Below are 21,362 nucleotides of genomic sequence, written 5' to 3'. Positions count from 1 at the left end.
ATGAATTTATCTGTCTTCAGCTTCCAGCCATGATGTAGAAGAAATTCAATAAATGTACTAAAACATTGAAACATAGAAGAACTGTGTAATCAAAGAATCCAGAAACATAGACAGACAAAAAGCAATGCCTACTGAAATTTTAAAGCATTCCATAGCAGAGCTTAAAACAAAAACAATAGCAGGCTGTCATTTTTCTTCTGTTTAGTGAGCCAAACTCTGCTTTGTGTTAGACCTATGCAATCCTGTTGATTTCAATGGGGTTGTAGTGTTATAACTGATGTTAGAATTTGGCCTACAGAGTTTAGTTCAGAAGATTTCACACTTTCTACTACAGTGTTCATTTTCTCTCTGAAGACAAGAAAAACCCTTTGTAACAATGGTTAGGTATACAGGTGACTAGAAATGGATACTGCACATCTTTGCTGATTCTCACAATCATTCACGTGTAGCTGCTGCTTAATGAAGTATAACTCACCTGTTGGAGTCTACTTTTTCTAAAGATGCTGTAATAAAGATGGCCTGATAAATTGAAGCGTGCAATCAACCTCGCAAAATTCTACTCTAATAAAATATCACTACGGTTTTTTTCTATGGTTATTTTGTGTTTTCATCATCATGGGAAAGGGTGGATGGGTGCATTGGGTGTCTGGTAAATTATAATGAAAAAATTACAAAGTTATTTTCTAATTCTACCAGGGGACCTTGCAAATATGGGTAGCCTCAGAAACTGCGTCTTTCCAAAAAGATTAAATCTATGAGCTTCTAAGCCATATCTGCCACTCAGTTTTAGTCTGTCCAGCACTCCACTGGGAAAAATGCATAGCGGATAGGTCTGTGATTGGTACATTTTTGCTGTTTAGTCATTTTATCATTTTTCCAGTTTGTCAGTCAAATAAAATAGCCTGTTAATTAGGCTCTAGCCTTATAGGCTTTAATTGAAGTGATAGATCTTGAAGAGATACAAGCACTGGAAAAGGCTAGACAGCTGGGAAGAGTGTCGTAGAATTATTCTGAGTATATGATTCATTAGTTCTTGATTTGCTTAGCATGACCTGCTGAGCTGCATATAAATATACAAGGAAAATTAGAGCTGCTGAAAAGTCATCAAGAAAGCAAATGATCAGGAAGTCCAAGGCAGAAAAAAAAGGAGGACTGAAATAACTAGGTTACCTGGAAAAAGATTGGTAAACCAAAGAAACAAGAAGACTGAAAGCACTGATAAAGAAGGGTCGTTGCAATTCCTTGCGTTTTCTTCATGTGGGAAAAAAGGGAAGGGAAGGGGAATAGACCCTCACTTAGAACATACAAATCCCCGGTTATAAACCTTTGAAGGACTGTAGTGTAAGAGAGAGAAAAGACCCAGAAGTCATCTACTCCATCCTCTGGCTGTTTAGGATTGCTTCGTACAATATATTTTCCAGTGTTGTGTCTGTACTAGCTTTAAATGATTCAAGTGATGGAGCTTCCACCCTTTCCTGTCTAGACTCTTTTACTGTCTTGATCTCACCGCAAGGGAAGTCTTTTTCTTTCTTAGTTTTCTAAATTCCCCTTTTCTTAATTTCAGTCCATCATTCCTATTTATATCCTCCATGGGGCACTCTAAATTATGTCTTTCATACAACGTATGTCCCACTTCCTCAACAATTCATATTAATTGACTTCAGGATAATGGGCTTGATCCTGGGAAATGCTGAGCACCCTCTACTCCTATAAATGTCGAGAGAAATGGAGGGTGCTCAGCATCTCTAAGGATCAATTATAGTTGACATCCAGGAAATAAAATGAATAGTTTTCTGTTTTTTTTTCAAACTCTAGCCAACTAAGCCCAAGACAGTAAAAATATAATGAAGCCATTGGCAGTGAGAGTACTTTGGCCAACTTTAGCTTATAGGCTTTGTGATAAGGGGATTTATGTGCATTGCTCTGCTGACAGACCCAATATCATACAGTTGAACACCTGTAAAGAACTGCCAGAAGCCTGCAATTCCATCCAGGCGTTTGAATCACTATGCACCTAGAAAGCTGCACTAGCAGTTCAGGCAGCCTAGCCTATGTGAGCTGAAGCAATAGCAGGGGAAAATTATTACAATGCAACCAAGTAATTGAATAAATACTTTAAAAAACCCCAGGAATTTACAATCCAATCAGTGAAACACACACAGACGCCCATGACTCAAACCAAACGCTTCTCTTGACGTTGGAAATGTTTGGCTCAGGACCCCACTCCACAGGCTCCATGCTTTCCCATTATTGCCCCTCCTCACCTGAAATGGTAGGAGGTCTGGGGGGGAAAGAGGCAGAGCACCAGCTTGCTATTTTCCCAGGAGCTCTTGTGCCAGTGCTGTCTGCTTCCTCATCAGCAGCCAGCTTCTTTGAGGAATGGTTTATTAGTTTTGCTCCTTCCAAGCTACTTACTATTTATCTAGCTCCTACCTTTGGTCTATGGCTCCCTTTCCTGTATTATTTGAGCACTTCACAGTCTTTACTGTATCTCTCCTCACAATATCCCGGTGAGGTAGGGAAGTACTATTGTTCCCATTTTACAAATGGGAAACTGAAGCACAAAGCAATTATTATATAGTTCTGTTTTGACGTTTTAAAATGTAAAAGGCATGTAGGAGTTTATATCCCAGAGCTCCCTGTGAAATCCCACAGCACCAAGAGCCTTACTCTCATCACCACCACCGGTGCAGTTGGGCTCCAGCCCAAGCAGGAACACCTATATTGCTATTTTTAGCCCTGCAGCTCAAGTTGATCTGGGCTCTCAGACTTGCTGCTGTGAGGTTTTTGTTTTGTGTAGATGTACACTTAGTGACTCAGACTGAGATGCTATGAAAGATCAGGCAGAAAATTCCCTTTAGTTCCATAAAACAAAAATGTTTCCCATACAGCGTGATCTAAGCTAAAAAAAGCTATTAGTGTTAGGCCAAGAGAAGGTGTTCGCAGCTCCCACATGGAGACTGCACTTGAGATCACAGGATGTAAAGGAGGATATTTAAAGTGGAAAACTAGGAGACAGAGATATTCAGGAGACAGTGAAACAAAGAAAACACGATTTGAATGATCTTTAATATCTCATTTCCTAAATAGTTTCGGAGGCATATATACAACTACGTGGCATTCTGATCACTCTGTATATAAGACAGTGGATGATATAATACTTTGGCAGGCTCAGATGTGTTCATTTGTGAGCATGATACCAGCTTATTTCCCAAAATGAAAACCTCTTTCTTGAGACAGATTGTCACATCTGTGGTCAAACTGAATGACGTTTTTTCAGATAGAGATAGGAAAAGCTAAATATGTTGCCATAATATACTTATACATATTAGACTTATGTAAGGTATTTGCCTTTGTACCACACAGCATTCAATTCTATACAAAATCAATGTAGCACATATTAAATAGATTAAAAGCTGGCTAAGTGATAGATCTCAAAAAAGTTATTGTAAATGGGGAACCATCAACAAATGGAGTCATTTTCCATGTTATCTAATATCTCTAACACTGATCTGGAAGAAAATGTAAAATCATTGTTGGTAAAATTTGCAGAGGACACAAAAATTGGTGGAGTGGTAAATAATGACAAGTCAGTTCCACAGAGTGATCTAGATCTCTTGTCAAGTGAGGCTAATTAACCATTGGAACCCCTTTGCTGTCACTTCAAGTCTTTAAGTAAGACTGGACATCTTTCTAAAATATATTCTGTAGCTCAACCAGAAGTTATAGGCTTGATACAGGAATCATTTGGTGACGTTCTATGGCCCGTGTTATATAGGATGTAAGCTTAGATGAGCATAATCATCCATTGGGGTTGTAAAAATCTATGACTCCCTGGCATTGTTATGACATTGTCATGTTATAAAGTTTTTACAGTTGTGTTTTTGGGTAAGTAATCCTAATAAAGTCCTATATTAGCAGGATTGCTGTAAACAAGCCACAAGAAGTATATTCTTCCACTCTACTCAGCACTGATAAGGCCCCAACAGGCATACTATGTCCAGTTCTGGGCACCACATTTCAGGAAGGATGTGGATAAATTGGAGAAAGTCCAGAGGAGAGCGACAAAAATGATTAAAGGTCTAGAAAACATGACCTGTGAGGAGAGTGAAAAAATTGTGTTTGTTTAGTCTGGAGAAGAGTGAGGCGGGACATGATGATAGTCTTCAGGTATGTGAAAAGTTGTTATAAAAAGGAGAGTGATAAATTGTTTTCTTTAATCACTGAGGACAAGACAAGAAGCAATGGGCTTAAATTGCAGTGAGTGAGATTTAAGACATTAGGAAACACTTCCTAACTCTCAGGGTAGTTAAGCACTGGAACAAATCTGGAAAACCCCAGGGATTTTCTTTAGAGAACAAGTAGGGTCATGGTTTTTATGGCCAGAAGGAACCACTAATGCTCATCTATTTTGATCTTCTACATAACACAGGGCAAAAAAACCTCTCCCAGTAATTTCTGAATCAAGCCCATAACTTCTGTTTGAACTATAGCACATTGTTTAGAAATATGTCCAGTCTTGATTTAAAGACGGCAAGAGATGGAGAATTCACTGGATCCCTAGGTAAGCTGTTCCAATAATTAATTGCCTTCACTGTTAAAAATCTGCATCTTATTTCTAGTCTGACTTTATCTAGCTCAGGGGTGGGCAACCTTTCAGAAGTGGTGTGCTGAGTCTTCATTTATTCACTCTAATTTAAGGTTTTGCATGCCAGTAATACATTTTAATGTTTTTAGAAGGTCTCTTTCTATAAGTCTATAATATATAACTAAACTATTGTTATATGTAAAGTAAACAAGGTTTTTAAAATGTTTAAGAAGCTTCATTTAAAATTAAATTAAAATGCAGAGTGGACTGGTGGCCAGGACCCGGGCAGTGTGAGTGCCACTGAAAATCAGCTCGTGTGCCGCTTCAACTTCCAACCTTTGGATTTTGTTCTGCCTTTTTTGTGCTGCACAAAGGAGCAGTCTACTATTGGCAGTCACCAATGAGAATCCAGTATCCATGGGGCCCACTGCTGGTTGATCTTGAGAGAACCTTTTCCCCAATGACCCCGCTCTGCTACAACCTATATGCAAAGAAATAGCTCTGTGCTTCTCTGATTTTTCTTTCCATTGGCTTCCTGCTTATTGTGCCAGGAAGAAAAGCATTCTGACAGTCTATTAGGACTTTATATGAGGTAAAGGAGCAGAGGTTTGTGACAGCACATAATTGGAGACAAGATGTTAAAAATGATCTAATTATATTTTCAGTTTAATGTTCAGGGAACTGAAAACTGGTTTAAATGAAGTGATGAATCAAATCACAAATAATAAATATCCCAAAACATCAGAGAGGCCAGGACACATTAAGGATTTTTGGATCATATTCTGCTTAGGAGAAGATTAAAAAATGCCCAACTCTAGATTATAAATTTTCCAATTACCCTGCAATTTGTCTAATATTTGACCTGCAAGTTGGGTCTATCATACATATTTCAGTCTTAACAAATGAGCACTGTTATGTTTGTATATTATTGTATGAAAGGAATCATTTAAATTCAATCATAACATTTACAATATCTGTCACATCCACAGAAAATATGGGTTACTTTAGCTATGCTGTGTATGTGAGAAACAAGTGATGCACAGATGGCAAAATCCACACCCACCCACGATTAAGGGCACATCTCTGAGTATAGAAGAGTAACACCTTATAATGAGCTAATACACTGGCTGAATGATCACCTGGAAAAGTATCAAATTTATGAAGATTTTCTACAAAAGAGAATAGCAAAAAAGAGACATCTAGGACTCCGCAGTTCTTGCCTAGTTCTTAATTGCCATGAATGGGGCTTTGACTTAAGATCTAATGACCCACAACTGCAAACAGTAGCACTGAGATCTCTATCAAGCATTCTTAAAACTACAATACCTACCTGGTGAAGTGAAGAAACAGATTGACAGAGCCAGAAGGGTACCCAGAAGTCACCTACTACAAGACAGGCCCAACAAAGAAAGTAACAGAACTCCACTAGCTGTTACCTACAGCCCCCAACTAAAACCTCTCCAATGCATCATCAAGGATCTACAACCTATCCTGAAGGATGATCCCTCACTCTCACAGACCTTGGGGAACAGGCCAGTCCTCGCTTACAGACAGCCCCCCAACCTGAAGCAAATACTCACCAGCAACTACACACCACACAACAAAAACACCAGCCCAGGAACCAAACCCTGCAACAAACCCCAGTGCCAACTCTGTCCACACATCTATTCAAGGGACACCATCATAGGACCTAATCACATCAGCCACACCATCCGGGGCTCGTTCACTTGCACATCTACCAATGAGATAAATGCCATCATGTGCCAGCAATACCCCTCTGCCATGTACATTGGCCAAACCGGACAGTCTCTACGCAAAAGAATAAATGGACACAAATCTGACATCAGGAATCATAACATTCAAAAAACAGTAGGAGAACACTTCAATCTCCCTGGTCACTCAATAACAGACCAAAAAGTGGCAATTCTTCAACAAAAAAACCTTCAAAAACAGACTCCAACGTGAAACTGCAGAACTGGAATTAATTTGCAAACTGGACACCATCAGATTAGGCCTGAATAAAGACTGGGAGTGGTTGGGTCATTACAAAACCTAAGCCCAATACTAATTTCCCCCTACTGTTACTCACACCTTCTTGTCAACTGTCTGAAATGGGCCACTCTCATTACCACTTCAAAAGTTATTTTTCCTCCCTTGGTATCCTGCTGTCAATTGAATTGTCTTGTTAGACTGATCTCACACTTGGTAAGGCAACTCTCATCTTTTCATGTATTTATACCTGCTCCTGTATTTTCCACTCCATGCATCTGATGAAGTGGGTTCTAGCCAATGAAAGCTTATGCCCAAATAAATTTGTTGGTCTCTAAGGTGCCACAAGGACTCCTCTTTGTTTCTGCTGATACAGACTAACACACCTACCACTCTGAAACCTGAGACCAGTTGATGTTAATGGACTTCTCATGGTGGTATGCCTTGGTAATGCGGACCAATTTATATCTAAGGATTGAAGAACTGGAGCCCACAAATACAAAATCAGAAGGTCTACCTGCGCACTCTTCATTATACCCTCTTTTTCGTTTCTTGACAAATGTCATAGTTAGCTTAAAAACAGGATATTTCCCAGCATAGTTGGACTAGAGACCCATCTTATTCAATTGGGGAGCTTTATATCTATATTGAGCACCTATTATTAACACTAGTGAGGTGCAACATATTGAGCTTTACAATCACCAAGCTTTGATTCACAGAAGATATATTATAAATCATTAGCGATTTAACAATTTAGATATAACTTTTTCCTTTCTCTTAAGCCTGGACAGTTGGACTCAAGCTTAAGCAATATAAAATTTTTAAAACTTATTCACAATTTCTATCTTTTCTGTAAAATATGTGGCATAAAAATACCTGATGGTGCACAATGGTATACACAGGTTTTATTGGCACTTCTTTGGATCACCTGTTTTATCACTCATGCATTAATCTATTACCTCCTACTCATGTCAATAAAAACCCGTAAAGCCATCATGTAATTACACTCACTCTCTCTCTCTCTCTCTCTCTCTATATATATATATACACATACACACACACCCCTGTACATACAGCTACAAAATCCAAACACACATTAAATATTTTATGTATCCTAAGACTCTATTTTTAAAAAAGTGAAGCATTAGAAATCTTGTAGACTTGTCTAGGAATTTACTGGGGACTGATACAAAGCCCACTGAAGTCTTTCCTTTGAGTTCACCAGGGTTTGGATCAGGGTCTGCTGTGTTTGTTTTATTGTTATTTCTTTGCTCTCTTTTATATATATAGCTTTGATAACCTTCAGTGAAAAAGCATCTTACAAAAATTCTGATGAGGCTCTTATTCAATTTCCAGACTCTGAAAGGAACCCCTTGTTACCCCTTTCAGCTGCAGTAAGGTTAGGCACAATGAGCAGATGTTCATATGCCTCGCAGCTGATTGCAAGGCAGTCTAGCCATAGATAGAACAATACAGAGCACAAATCTGGCATGAGCAAATACGGTACAGATTTTTTCAAAATTTAAAAAGTTATAGAAATGTTTCTCTGCTTTTATCAGTGGATAGTAAATAGCTGAAAAGTCTAATAATTTATGGTCCCTGATGGCTCTATTTCATCTCCATTTTCATGAGGAATTTAGAAACACAGAGCCAATAAAAAAATCAAGTACATACAGCCTATATCATTTCCAACATGGCCAATCTCTAACTTGGATTCCCCAGATATTAATACCATTCCCCCCTCCACTTTCTAAAGGATGCTGTAACAGCATTTTGTCAGCACCATAGATTATACTGACTCCATTTTATAGTATGAGTTAGGTGCTCTGTTTTATATCAAGGAAGGTGTATTTTTTAAAAATACACTCTTCAGCTCTATGTTTTTAATATTAATTCTAAAATTACTTGAGTGGGTCCATGTTGATTCATGACTGATTTTTCAGTGAGTGGTGGTGATGATTGGAAGCACTGCCGATCCAGACGCTGACAGTTGGAGCTAGACTCTGGAACGCATACAGTGAACAGTAAGCCCACATATTTCCTATGCACATTAAAATGACATTATTCCCTAATCACACTTCCCTGTGCAGGTGCAAAAATTCTGAACAGCTGTGATTCTGCGTAGGTTGGCTTTCAAACCATCATTGGTAACTAAATCCAATAATGTAGTATAAATCACAGACATAACCAAGCAGTGTATTTGTATAATTAAATAGACAAAAACATGTTAAGGACATAAAGGTTAAGTGACACAACTAGAAAAAAGCAGGGAAACTCAGAGTCAGGCAAACATTTCATCTTCTGCACACACACTGCCATAATGTGTAACATTACACAGTAATTTAGTCTTTAGTAGAGTAGCTGGGCTTAAAAGACTGACTCCACAGCCTTCACAGTTGCAAGAGCCATACTAAGAGAGCATAGCTAGCAATAGATCATCTCTGCATAGAGACAATGTGTAGTATTACAGAACTAGTAGCCAAGAGTGAATATTAATTAACAGCTGCATCATGTTTTCATGTCTATTTTAAAAAATATTTGGCAAAATCACATGCGGCTTCTATAACCAATTTACAAAAGCCTGATATACGTTCTTTAAAGCAGGGACTACATACCTTACTATCTTTTCTGAAGCTTCTAGGCACTATTGTAATATTAATATTAAATAATAACCGCAGGACTGATTCATTGTCTTTTAAACTGGCTGGCTGCCTCTCACGTAATTCATTTTTAGTTTCAATGTGTGTGTTACACCTGCCGATATACAATACCCATCTATAAGCACCTTCACATTTGATGCCACACATATGCGCCTTGAATTCACTGGTCTTTTGCTGGGTACAATGATTCATCCTATTAGCAGCACCTAGGCAATGGCAATAGTTCAGATGGACACAGTGCCCAGCAATGGGGCAGCCGATGCAAATTTAGGGCCCAATTCTTTGAGGTTTTGAGCATTCTCAACTTCCATTGCCTTCATTGGACGCTGAAGATGCTGAACACCTTGCAAATGATAATTCAGCTTCTTGCACAATTGAGTCTTTATGGACATAAGGGCTAAAAAAGGGTCTGTGAAGAGCTGCAATGTATCATCCAGTAGGAATGATAAGAGAGACGAGGAAAAGCACATGTGGATGGGACAGTGTTTGAGCTGGGGCTAGTTATTATTCCAGCTCCATGTGGGTAACTGAAAGCCAGCCAGGATGTATACTAACACTTCAGATCAGTTGCCTCAGTTTTGCAGGCTTAGTTGCAGCTGATATAGAGACAACATTGGACCAAATACCTTGCTGGCTTTACTCCAATGACATCTTTGGAGTTGTTCCAGCAGAGAATTTGGCCCACTATCACCAGAGTTATTTTAACCTGACACACTTCCCACTGCCAGAATACACGAGGTTCAGATTGCTTCTCCTGCAGAAAGGGTAGCCATGGAAGACAAATGAGAAAAACGGAGAAAGATACAGAATTGGAAAGAGAAATGAGTACAGAAATGGAGACACCAAAAGAAAGGTCTTGATAATGACTGACCCAATGAAAATCTGTTTTGGTAATGACTTTTCAGCAGTCTGCTGTGTTAGTGCAACTTATGCACATTTTCACTCAGTCAATCTTGGGCAAAGAGCTCAGATTCCCCGCTTTGGCTTGGAGCACATTTTTATTGCTGAGTTTCAGTTCCCGGCAAAGTAATAGTTTTAACACAATATCCTTAATGCCAGCAATGCAAACAGCACCCCAAGGATCATAACGGTTCTCTTTCTTTGGGCTGTTATGAACCTTTACTACTGAAAGATCTTCTTGATGTGACCTGGAGAGGTAGCGAGGCTGTGCTGCATGAGCAGAAGCAAGAAAAATGTTTTAGAAATACAATTTTTTCCTCTGGAAAGTACATAATGTGAACATCCTTATAACAAGAGAGACGGACACAATTAAAAATAAGTAAGAATACATCAGTCTGGTGAAAGTTAAAAAAATAAAATAAAATGAGCACTTGTGGAATTAAGACTGTTATCTGTTGTTTGTATTACAGCAGCCATTGGGGAGGCCCCAAACTGGGAACTGGACTCCATTGTGACAGGAACCGTGCAAACATGTCAGATAAAGTCTCTATCCCGAGGGGCTTGCAATATAAGAAGAATACTATCTGAAACATTAGTGGTTCATAATTACTTGGAGTCAAATTCTGCTTGTCATATCCACTCGAGCAGGGCTATTAAAGTTAATAGATCTGCTCACTTGAGTAAGGCAAGCAAGTTTTGGTTCTCGTAGGACAGGAAAATTAGGGGTAAATTACACCAGAACTCCAAGTGTGCCCAGTACTGAGCAGAAGCAGACTTACCATCTACAGTACCAGTCAATATGTAATGATCATATTGATCAGATATCGTCAAGGTTATGCATCCAGTGTGGCTATTTCTTCACAACTGCTTTCTTATATATGATGAATGTGCAGCTTTTATGGTTTTGTGTCTGAAATAAAGAAAATGTTGAGCATTATTTACTATCAGGAGTAATTTCAATGAGATTTAGCCTTGTAATAAGCACAACAAATTGCATTTCTGGGATTAAGCTCTACAAACCTGGCTAGGATATGTCTTTAAGGCTGTGAATTACCTTAATGCTAAGGATACAATACAAATATCTGAAACTGGTAGAGAACAGAACAAATCCCTATGAACATTTTAGTTATTGTGTTTTGTATGAACTACATTTCTGTTTATACAATAGCAGTAACTCTTACATATACACAGTAGATTTTAAATGTAGAAAAAAATTGTGTACTTCTGACAGATTTTAAATTTACATTTTAGGCACTTTGTATGTTAACTAAGCCAGAGAGTAATTTGACTTATATTGACAGTCTTGTTTTATTCCTCATGGTGTCATTATAGTTCAGTGACTATTCTAATGAACCTAAAGAATGCTGATAAAATTGATTCCAGTATATGAAAGACATCTTACTAAGTACATGAGGAGAAAAAAACAAAACAAAACAGTATCTATGAATTGGCGAGTTTAAGCTAAAACATTTATACAGATTGCATTCATATGCATTGCTACATTTTTTCTGAAACCTTAATTGTGTTGCACCACCTCTGCTGCTATTAAAGCAAATTGTGTTGTGAATAGTAATTACCAAGGGCTTCATTATATACCCTGTTAGGCACTGTGTTAGTGCATTCCATTTGCCAAAAAGCCAGTGGGATGATAATTAGGCAGGGAAAAGTCTTGCAATGGGTGTTTTACAGCAGTCAGACTATATCAGATAAATTCTGCTCTCAGTTACACTGGAGTAGTTACTCCAAATTTACCCTGGTGTAATTTAGCAGGATTTGCCTGTTTCCTTGTGGGGGTACACCTCTACCTCGATATAACGCTGTCCTTGGGAGCCAAAAAATCTTACCGCATTATAGGTGAAATCGCGTTATATCAAACTTGCTTTGATCCACCAGAGTGCACAGCCCCCCCCCCCCCCCGGAGCGCTGCTTTACCGCGTTATATCCAAATTCGTGTTATATCGGGTCGCGTTATATCGGGGTAGAGGTGTATGTACAAGTATTATTTACAAAATATTGTGTGGCAAATAATTGCAGGTCTCACTGAATACTATTTATGTAAGTGAGTAATCCCATTGGCTCTAGTGAGACTACTCATTTGAGTAAATGATAAATAATATAACAAGGTACTTTAGAAGGGAAAATTGCTATATTAGCTTGAAGATTAATGACCCCAGAGATCTGGGCTAGTTAGATCTTTTATTCCATGACTGAAATAATTCATGATTTTATTCTTCCCATTATCTAGGAAGATCTGAACGATATAGTTAAATGCAAGATACATATCTGAATCACATGACTGCTTTGCCACATGAGTTAAGAAGCAACCACCTTGAATATTTGGATTTTTGTTTTCTTAGGAAATTAACCAATTGGATTAGGAAGAAGAGAATGCCATAATTGTTAAATTTCTCAGACCTGTTCTAGAATGGACAAGCTCTGTGGGTATTGCCTGTGAATCTCAGTGGCATTCAAAGCTGCCTATTGATAAATTGTCAATTTGTATGGAATGTCAGATGATTGATGCAGGCAAAGGACACCATGTACCATTTAGGGATTTGCTTTCTCTATTCTCTGTGCGTGTTATGAGAGATTTATTATCAAGACTAAGAAGTTCTCCTGGTAGAGTTAGGTAGAGGGAATGTGTTGTGGAAAATGAGGTGCTGGTACGATGTCATTTAATTTAGTGCCAGATTGCGGCTGAGCTTTTATGCAGGTACGCGTGAGTGAGGTTACACATGAGGATTGTGCACATTTGCAATCCCTGCACTCAAGGGAGCTCCCCAGGGAGGCTGTGTAATTCTGCAGCACCCTCAACACAAGGCTGTGCCTTCAAGACACAATTTAGCTCGTGGGATTCAGTGTGTTACTTGGAAGGGAATAGGGGTTCTTGGAAACTCACAAGTAACATAAACCCTTTAGCAGCTTGCAGAGATCTAAATATTTACATTCTTGATGTCTGGAGGATGCAACATAATGCATCAACCCAAATGACAATATAATATTTATATCCTGACAAAATGAGCCACTTGGTGCAATGATATCCTATGTTAGCAGCATCTGTATTTTCAGATGGAACTACTGCAACCAACATTTCTTGAAGAAATATCTGCCACAGCTAAAGATTTACCACAGAGGCATATGTCAATGGACAAACCAAGGAAGTCTTGGTGTTTTCACCATTTATCTGCAACATTGTGTTATATTTGAGATCTAGAGATAACTAATAGGTTTAGTTTCATGTCAGATGCCATTGCAATAGGAAGAAAAACTTCAACTAGGGCTGTTGATTAATCACAGTTAACTCACGCGATTAACTAAAAAAAATTAACTGCGATTAAAAAAATTAATTGCATTGTTTAACAGTAGAATGCCAATTGACATTTATTAAATATTTTGGATGTTTTTCTACATTTCCAAATATATTGATTTCTATTACAACACAGAATACAAAGTGTACAGTGCTCACTTCATATTATTTTTTATTACAAATATTTGCACTGTAAATGATAAAAGAAATAGTATTTTTCAATTCACCTCATACAAGTACTGTAGTGCAATCTCTATCGTGAAAATGTAACTTACAAATGTAGATATTTTTTGTTACATAACTGCACTCAAACACAAAACAATGTAAAACTTTAGAGCCTATAAGTCCACTCAGTCCTACTTCTTGTTCAGCCAATTGCTAAAACAAACAAGTTTGTTTACATTTACGGGAGATAATGCTGCCCGCTTCTTATTTACAATGTCACCTGAAAGTGAGAACAGGAGTTTGCATGCCACTTTTGTTGCCGGCGTTGCAAGGTATTTACATGCCAGATATGCTAAACATTCGTATGCCCCTTCATGCTTCAGCCACTTTCCGGAGGACATGCTTCCATGCTGATGATGTTCGTTAAAAAAATAGTGCATTAATTAAATTTGTGACAGAACTCCTTGGGGGAGAATTGTATGTCCCCTGCTTTGTTTTACCCGCATTCTGCCATATATTTCATGTTATAGCAGTCTCGGATGATGACCCAGCACATGTTGTTTGATTTACGAACACTGTCACTGCAGATCTGACAAAATGCAAATAAGGTACCAATGTGAGATTTCTAAAAATAGCTACAGCACTCAACCCAAGGATTAAGACTCTGAGGTGCCATCCAAAATCTGAGAGGGAAGAGGTCTGGAGCATACTTTCAGAAGTCTTAAAAGAGCAACACTCAGATGTGGAAACTACAGAACCCGAACCATCAAAAAAGAAAATCAACCTTCTGCTCTTGGCATCTGACTCAGATGATGAAAATGAACATGCATTGGTCCACTCGACTTTGGATCATTATCGAGCAGAACCCATCATCAGCATGGATGCATATCCTCTGAAATGGTGGTTGAAGCATGAAGGGACATATGAATCTTTAGCGCATCTGGCATGTAAAGATCTTGAGACACCAGTTACAACAGTGCCATGTGAACTCCTGTTCTCACTTTCAGGTGACATTGTAAACAAGAAGCAGGCAGCATTAGCTCCTGCAAATGTAACCAAACTTGTTTGTCTGAGCGATTGGCTGAAGTAGGACTGAGTGGACTTGTAGGCTCTAAAGTTTTACATTGTTTTATTTTTGAATGCAGTTATTGTTTTGTACATAATACGACATTTGTAAGTTCAACTTTCATGATAAAGAGATTGCACTACAGTACTTACAGTAGGTGAATTGAAAATACTATTTCCTTTGTTTTTTTACAGTGCAAATATTTGTAATAAAAATTAATGTAAAGTGAGCACTGTACACTTTGTATTCTGTGTTGTAACTGAAATCAATATATTTGAAAATGTAGAAAACATCCAAAAATATTTAAATAAATGGTATTCTATTATTGTTTAACAGTTCGATTAATCGTGATTAATTTTTTTTAATCGCTTGACAGCCCTAACTTCAACCTCTCTTGAGCTGTAATTGGCAGAAAAGCTGACCATAAATTGTGTTTCAGAGAGTAGTTCTTGGCTCGTCCTTTCTGAACTATATTATTTTGTAAACTGTTTTGTTTCCTAAAAGACTCCAACAAACTTGTCTTTCTGTCATTTTAGCAAACCAGCTTGGCAAACTATGAATGTGCATTTTCTTTTAAACTGTTTCTTTGTGTCCCTGCACTCTGTGTCCCCAATTTAGAACATATCCAAGCCTTTCAGAATAATACATTCTATAGGCCATAGAGACCACATGAGGATAACTCAGCTTCATGAGTTTTTCATTAGATCTTTGCTGTTACCTGACACAGCTGCACTGATAAATTATCCTGGGCTCATAATGATTTGTTGACTGCTCAGTGAGATGCTCATATATTAACTTTCACACAAGGGGCTGCAGAATAAACACAGCATATTCTCTCTACTTAGGTTGTGTTAATGTGATAGCACCTTTACTTTTGGGTAAAAGGAAGCTAAGAGTTTAAATTTTAACATACCAAATAAGAAATACGATTTACTACCATGCTTCACAAGAAATGCAATTTTGTTTGTTTTTTCCACCATTTAATATGGTGCATTTAGATTTTAATTTCCTTTCGAGAGACTTAAAAATAAGGGGAAAGAGAAATATTTAGTATTCCAGCCTTTCTGAACAAACATACGACTTGATCCAGTTATTATAGAGCAATATTGTAACTTTGCCAGCCTAAATCAAATAGTATGACTTTGAAACAAATTAAGGACACCAAATAAAACCTTCCAAAATCAGGAGTTAAGGATGAAATTCCATCCTCGATATATTCCATTATATCCTGGTATTCTAACTCCTGCGTATGGTAATGAGCATCACTTCTTGTTTGTAGACAACTGCAATACTTAAGGATAATGTGGCACATTAAAAACAGAATTCCCAGACTTACCTTTGAATTTCCAGACTTTTATCTGGCTAAGTAGGACTTCTAGGGTCCAGTTATCAGACTTGACCTCTTAAAATGCAGCTATGTTTGTGCAACATCTATGAAAGGACTGGTCCTCTGTTGATATCAATAGGAATTCTGCTCAAGAAAAAATGTGCAGGATCAGTTCCTAAACTGGAAATTGTAAACATAAGTGCCCATTTGTGGGGCCAGTTACATATTTCACACAGTGTAACATGCACATACACATGGATTGTCCCATATTTTAATGGATACAGTTTACAATAGTCACCCTGCTTTTTTTGGCCTTAAATGTATTTTTAAACTTAATTTGCCGTGTGGAAATTTCCTTTATGTATTTGTTTAAAAGAAAAAAATAAAACCATACTTCATTGACTTTTAATCTAAATACTTAAAGAATTTGCAAAATGCATCTTATTGATTCAAATGACCCTAATGGTTTCCTTGGACTTCAATGAATCTCACTCGTCAATATATGGTAAAGGACTTTTTACAAGAAAGAAGATGCTTTTCAATCACTATTGACATCTGATATATTATAAATATCATAATATGCCACTGTCATTGTTACACTCAAGTCATTTCCCACTGCAGAGCTGTTGGTTTGAGTAGTAGACAGGTAGAAGAATGTTAGTGCAATGTTTTTTGCTACTTTAAAAAAATGTCAATGTTCTAAAAATCCTTTTGTCAGACCTCAAGCTAAGCAGATTCATGTCTGGTTAATATTTGGATGGAAGATTTCTCAGGAAAAATGGGTGCTGCAAGAAGTAATGTTAGCAAATCAGTAAATTGAACTCTTTCCTCTGAGCGTCTACTGTTCAGAACTAATGCCTGAATGTGGTAGCAGGGTTATGCTGCTGGTAGTTTATTACAGAAGAGATAGAAAACTAAGGTCCTTAAAAATGCCATGACACTCTTGAGAAGAGTAGCAGCATTAATGTCAGCAAGAAGGGTAGCAGCATTAATCCCAGGAACAGGGCAGAATTTCAGCATGGCTAATTCATTACTCTCAGTTCTTCAACTCTCCTGGCAATTCAGTTGGATATAGTATGCTTGTTCACTGCACTTCCATCAAGTGGTGTACTGTGCTCCTTCCCCAGAGGTGACTACACTGATCAGTTGCGAGTCAAGTGGTTCCTATATATTACGGAGCATGGTTAAGCATTTAGCTCAATGCACATGAAGAAGGGGAGACGGCATGTACACAATTCAAAGATTCAAAAATCAGATGTAATACAGATAAAGCTACATCAGCCACACAGTGTGGTGGTGATCTTGAATGCTGTGACTTTCCAACATTTTTTTTAAATTTGAACTTTAATTCTGAGTTTCCTGCCTTTCAAATAGTTGAAAGGGTTTTTTTTAAACCCAACGTTCTAAATGAGGTGATTCTCTGAAGTAACCAATAATTCTTCAGAACTTCTGCCCGCTCTTAAAGTTGTTTTGTCTGGGGGATATGTACAGTACCTATGGATGGGATTCATTGGGCAATAGCACTATGCTATATACTCATTTCTATGAACATTCACATAGAGAGAAAGAGAGAGCGCTACTATTTGCTGTGGGCCCAGTCCAATTCCCATTGTAGTCGGTGGAAAGACTCCCATGAAAAGTCTTCAGTAGGTTTTGAATCAAGCCTCATAACTGCAGTGATCCTCCTTTGTACATTTTGGCTATGTCTACACTGCACGCCTCTTGCGGCAGTATGTAGGGTATGGGTAATTACATGCTACAGTGAAACACAGGATTTGTCCTCAGGGAGCTTCTGGAGCCTTTCCCCTCTGCCGGAGTAGTCTTTCCCTGTGGCAGGGAAAGGCTCCAGCAGCTCCCTGCAGTGGGGAAAGGTTCACTGCCTGTCTTTCCCTGCTGTCTCCCTGGTGATGGAGCCTTTCCCAGCTGCTGGAGTCTTTCCCTGTGGTGGGGAATGACTCCAGCAGTGGGGAGGCAGTGTGTCACTACACTGCTAAAAATATCAGTGTAGTTGCGAGAGGCATTATTTACGTGAGTAGAGAACCCTCTAGGGTACATACATCCAGAGAGTTCAGGAGTGTCTTTACTCACCTAAGCAGTGCATCACCATCTACACTGCTATTTATATCCATGCTAGTTGGGCTAGCCATATATGTACTCTGCACACCGCCAAAAAGAGAATGCCATGTACCCTTTGATATGTAATTCTGTGGACAACTTCCCATCTGGCTTGCAATTATTTAGTAATGTGAGCTGGCTCATCCAGACTTATAGAGAACCAATGAAATTGCATTTGCCTAGCACCTTAGTACTAACAGACTGCACTAGGATCTGGAAACATTTTATTTAGTTGCAAAGTAGTCAAGTAATTGTTTGGTTAAGATCCCCAAGTCATGCACCACTTACCAGTGGTCACAGGTTTTCCAGGGAGCAAGACAAACAGCTCAAGGTTAGATTACACTGTGTTTGCTTCTGCTGGTATAACCAATGGTACAAGGCACTGGGAGTTGTGCTTGCTGGGTTGGGGAGAGAGCACTTGCAGGGGTCAGAACAACCCCAAACTGGGCAACACTGGCCAAGAAAAAGATGCAGCTAATGTGGCCAAGGCGTGCACTGATTCCGTGAACCCGCTAGGCAGTCTCTGTCCTGTGGAGCCCTTGGTGTCAGTTAAAAGTGCCTTCCCCAGAACTACTAAGGGAAGGCATGGTAGAAACAATATCTTCCCTTCCCTGAGGGAGAATCCCCTTGGGGTAGAGCAGTGCCTATTGATACAGGGAAGTGTAATTTACAGTCTAGACTAGCAGGGGCAAATTGATTCCAGCACATGCATTTATATTGGCTGGGGTTTAGCCAGTCAGGAATGACAATAAAAGTTTCCCCCTAACTTTTGTTTTAAATAAAAAGTCAGCAATGTGGTCCTGCATGAAATGAAGATGTTCCATCCTGACTCTGCCACTGACTCAGTGGGTGGCCTTAGGCAAATTGCTCAATCTCTGTGGGCCAAATCTGCTCTCAATAAATGGCACCACTCTTTCTTTACACCTATGTGAGTAGAATTTGGGCCCAGGTCTCGGCTTCCCCATCCATAAAATGGGAATAATCCTACTACCTCCTGGATTTATTTAATGTGAGACACCCTATATCAATGCTAAATTATGAAATAAAATATCTAAAACACCACCTGAAGGTGATATTGAAAATAAAAAACCATTCCACCTCATACTGAGTGTAGAAGGCTCTGATTATATTCCCTTTCACTGATTCATTCCGATGAAGTGAAATTATCAATCTAGGAGAGTTAATCAACTATTGAACCAGGAACTTTTAGAAAACGTGTGATAAGATGTCTCACTGTCCCTCTGTTTTCTCCTTTGCAAGTTTTTACTCCCCTTCAAAAATGATCTACTTTGCCTTCATTATTGCATCTCCTCTAGAAAGCAGATTTGTCAGTGTAAAACCATGCAGGCTGATGATGACTTAGTACTCCAGATCTGCATAGAATCCATCCTACTTGCTTATTCCTCCACCTAGAGGTTACTGGCAGATCTCGGGTACTCTCAAAATGCACAAAGTAGACATCTGGGAGTGGTGTGCAAAGAGGGTAAAGCGCCCAGTTGCACACCTTCCACCATGTACTGTGGTAGAGTATGCTAAGAGGGCCTGCTCAACTTACCCCAGGCAGCAAACACCTACTCCAGGACTAGTGTAGCAAAGTTGTGTCCTCCTTTCCAGTAAGCAAGTCCCTGTTACCCCATCAGCAAGAAGGATGCGTGATATACGAGCCTCTTTGTTGGCGCTGGACCACTACAGGAGCATCCTGGCATAAAGGTGATCCTCACTGCGCCCTTTACCCAAAGTTTCAGTGGCCAGAGATTGTCAGGGGGGTGGTGGAAAGTGGCCTCAATGCACTTCAGGATCTGACCCTCTGCTTCCGTTAGTGAATGAAGTGCTGGAATGCTGCATCTGCACCATTGCTGAACCTGCATTTCTTGACCTTAGCAGAGCAATGCAATCACATTGCAGTCCCTAAACCGAGCTTGATGTGAATGTAACATGTTCTGCCAAACTGCCAGATGGGCTGATGTCTAAATTGTTAAAAATAGTAGCACAGTGCTGGTCTAATTATAGCATCCTCCGATTGTTCTAACGGAGAGGTGCCAAGACACTGAATACCAGACAAAGAAAATTGCTACTTTCTTTTAGGAAAGTTTAAAGAAAAATATATTTATAGCAATATGATTTCTACAAATATTTAGTGTTTTAAATATTGTACTGTTTTAAATTTGCTGTTGCTGTATTTTATATACTTCTTATGTACTGACTACAGAATACTTCTAAATAAAGTAGATTTACCAAGAGAATCAAACCGAGTATTGCTATAAATGTATTGATATTGTAATGGATGGGCTAGTATTTAGGTGCACCACTTTTCTCTACTGGAAGGAATCAGCTGTGTGTCACATGCCCTATACTACTAACTGCAGAAGGCGAGTCTCTTCCAGTTCAAAGAGGTAGGGCCCTGTGCTTTTGGATCAGAAATAGGAGTTTTATCTCTGCTCTTGCTTTGAAATTGGGAGTGGCCATTGTGTGCATTGTAAGTCTGAACTATGACTACTTCCTGTTCAAAACGTGCTTGTTTCACTGTTGCCTCCTTCTCTCTTCATCCCCCTACCCCCTTTGTTTGCCTTCTTCACCTGTTTCGTTTTGGCATACAACAAGATTGTATCTTTTTGGAGTAGGGACTGGCTTTGTACTTTAGTTCTGTGCATCACCTAGCACAATAGGGCTCTGATCCCTGTTTGGGGCCTCTAGGCATTACTAGATTCATGGACATCCTGTACGATGATATTAAAACCTGAAATGTAGCTCTTCTGGTTACCAGTTGGGATTCATAATCTTCTCTTCCTTCAAGTTGAGGAAGAGACAACTGCAGCTCAGGTGTCAGGTTCCTGTGACATTACCATCTAGATTCTCAAATCTCTTCCCATCATCCTCTAATAAAGAAAGGGGATTTAGACTGGAGAGGCCTGTGCACAGAGACACAGCTATTCTTGCCAAATTTTTTCCAACTATTGTCCAGCATTTAAGAAGTGAAAAGGAATTGGGATTGTCTTCTGCCTTTAACCCAAACCCCCATTCTTTAGCTCCTCCATATAAATGATAATTAATGTTGTCAACTGTGTTGTTAATCAGAAGGTCTGAAAGCTCCAAATAAGCTCTCAACTTTTCTTTCTTTTCAGAGCCTGTGTTATCTTGGGTGTGATATTTCTTCTTTCAGCTGTATGTATAGTGGTCAAAGCCATCCATGACCTTGCGATGAAGTTGCTCCCAGAAGTGGTAAGGCCATTCTTTTCTTTATGATG

The 21,362-nt window shown here is 38.9% G+C and overlaps 1 protein-coding gene across 1 annotated transcript in view; it reads left to right on the top strand.

Moving 5' to 3' along the window:
* TMEM163 (transmembrane protein 163) overlaps positions 1-21,362 on the top strand; it is a 161,025-nt gene that overhangs the window by 97,453 nt on the left and 42,210 nt on the right. Inside the window, exon 5 of the mRNA XM_065413845.1 lies at positions 21,240-21,336. Coding sequence (XP_065269917.1) covers positions 21,240-21,336 — 97 coding nt within the window. The remainder of the gene's footprint in view (positions 1-21,239; positions 21,337-21,362) is intronic.

The sequence above is a fragment of the Emys orbicularis genome, chromosome 11 (assembly GCF_028017835.1).
Source record: "Emys orbicularis isolate rEmyOrb1 chromosome 11, rEmyOrb1.hap1, whole genome shotgun sequence".
Classification (NCBI taxonomy): Eukaryota; Metazoa; Chordata; order Testudines; family Emydidae; genus Emys; species Emys orbicularis.
The sequence above is the reverse complement of the archived record's forward strand: the minus strand, read 5'-3'. Positions and strand labels throughout refer to the sequence as shown.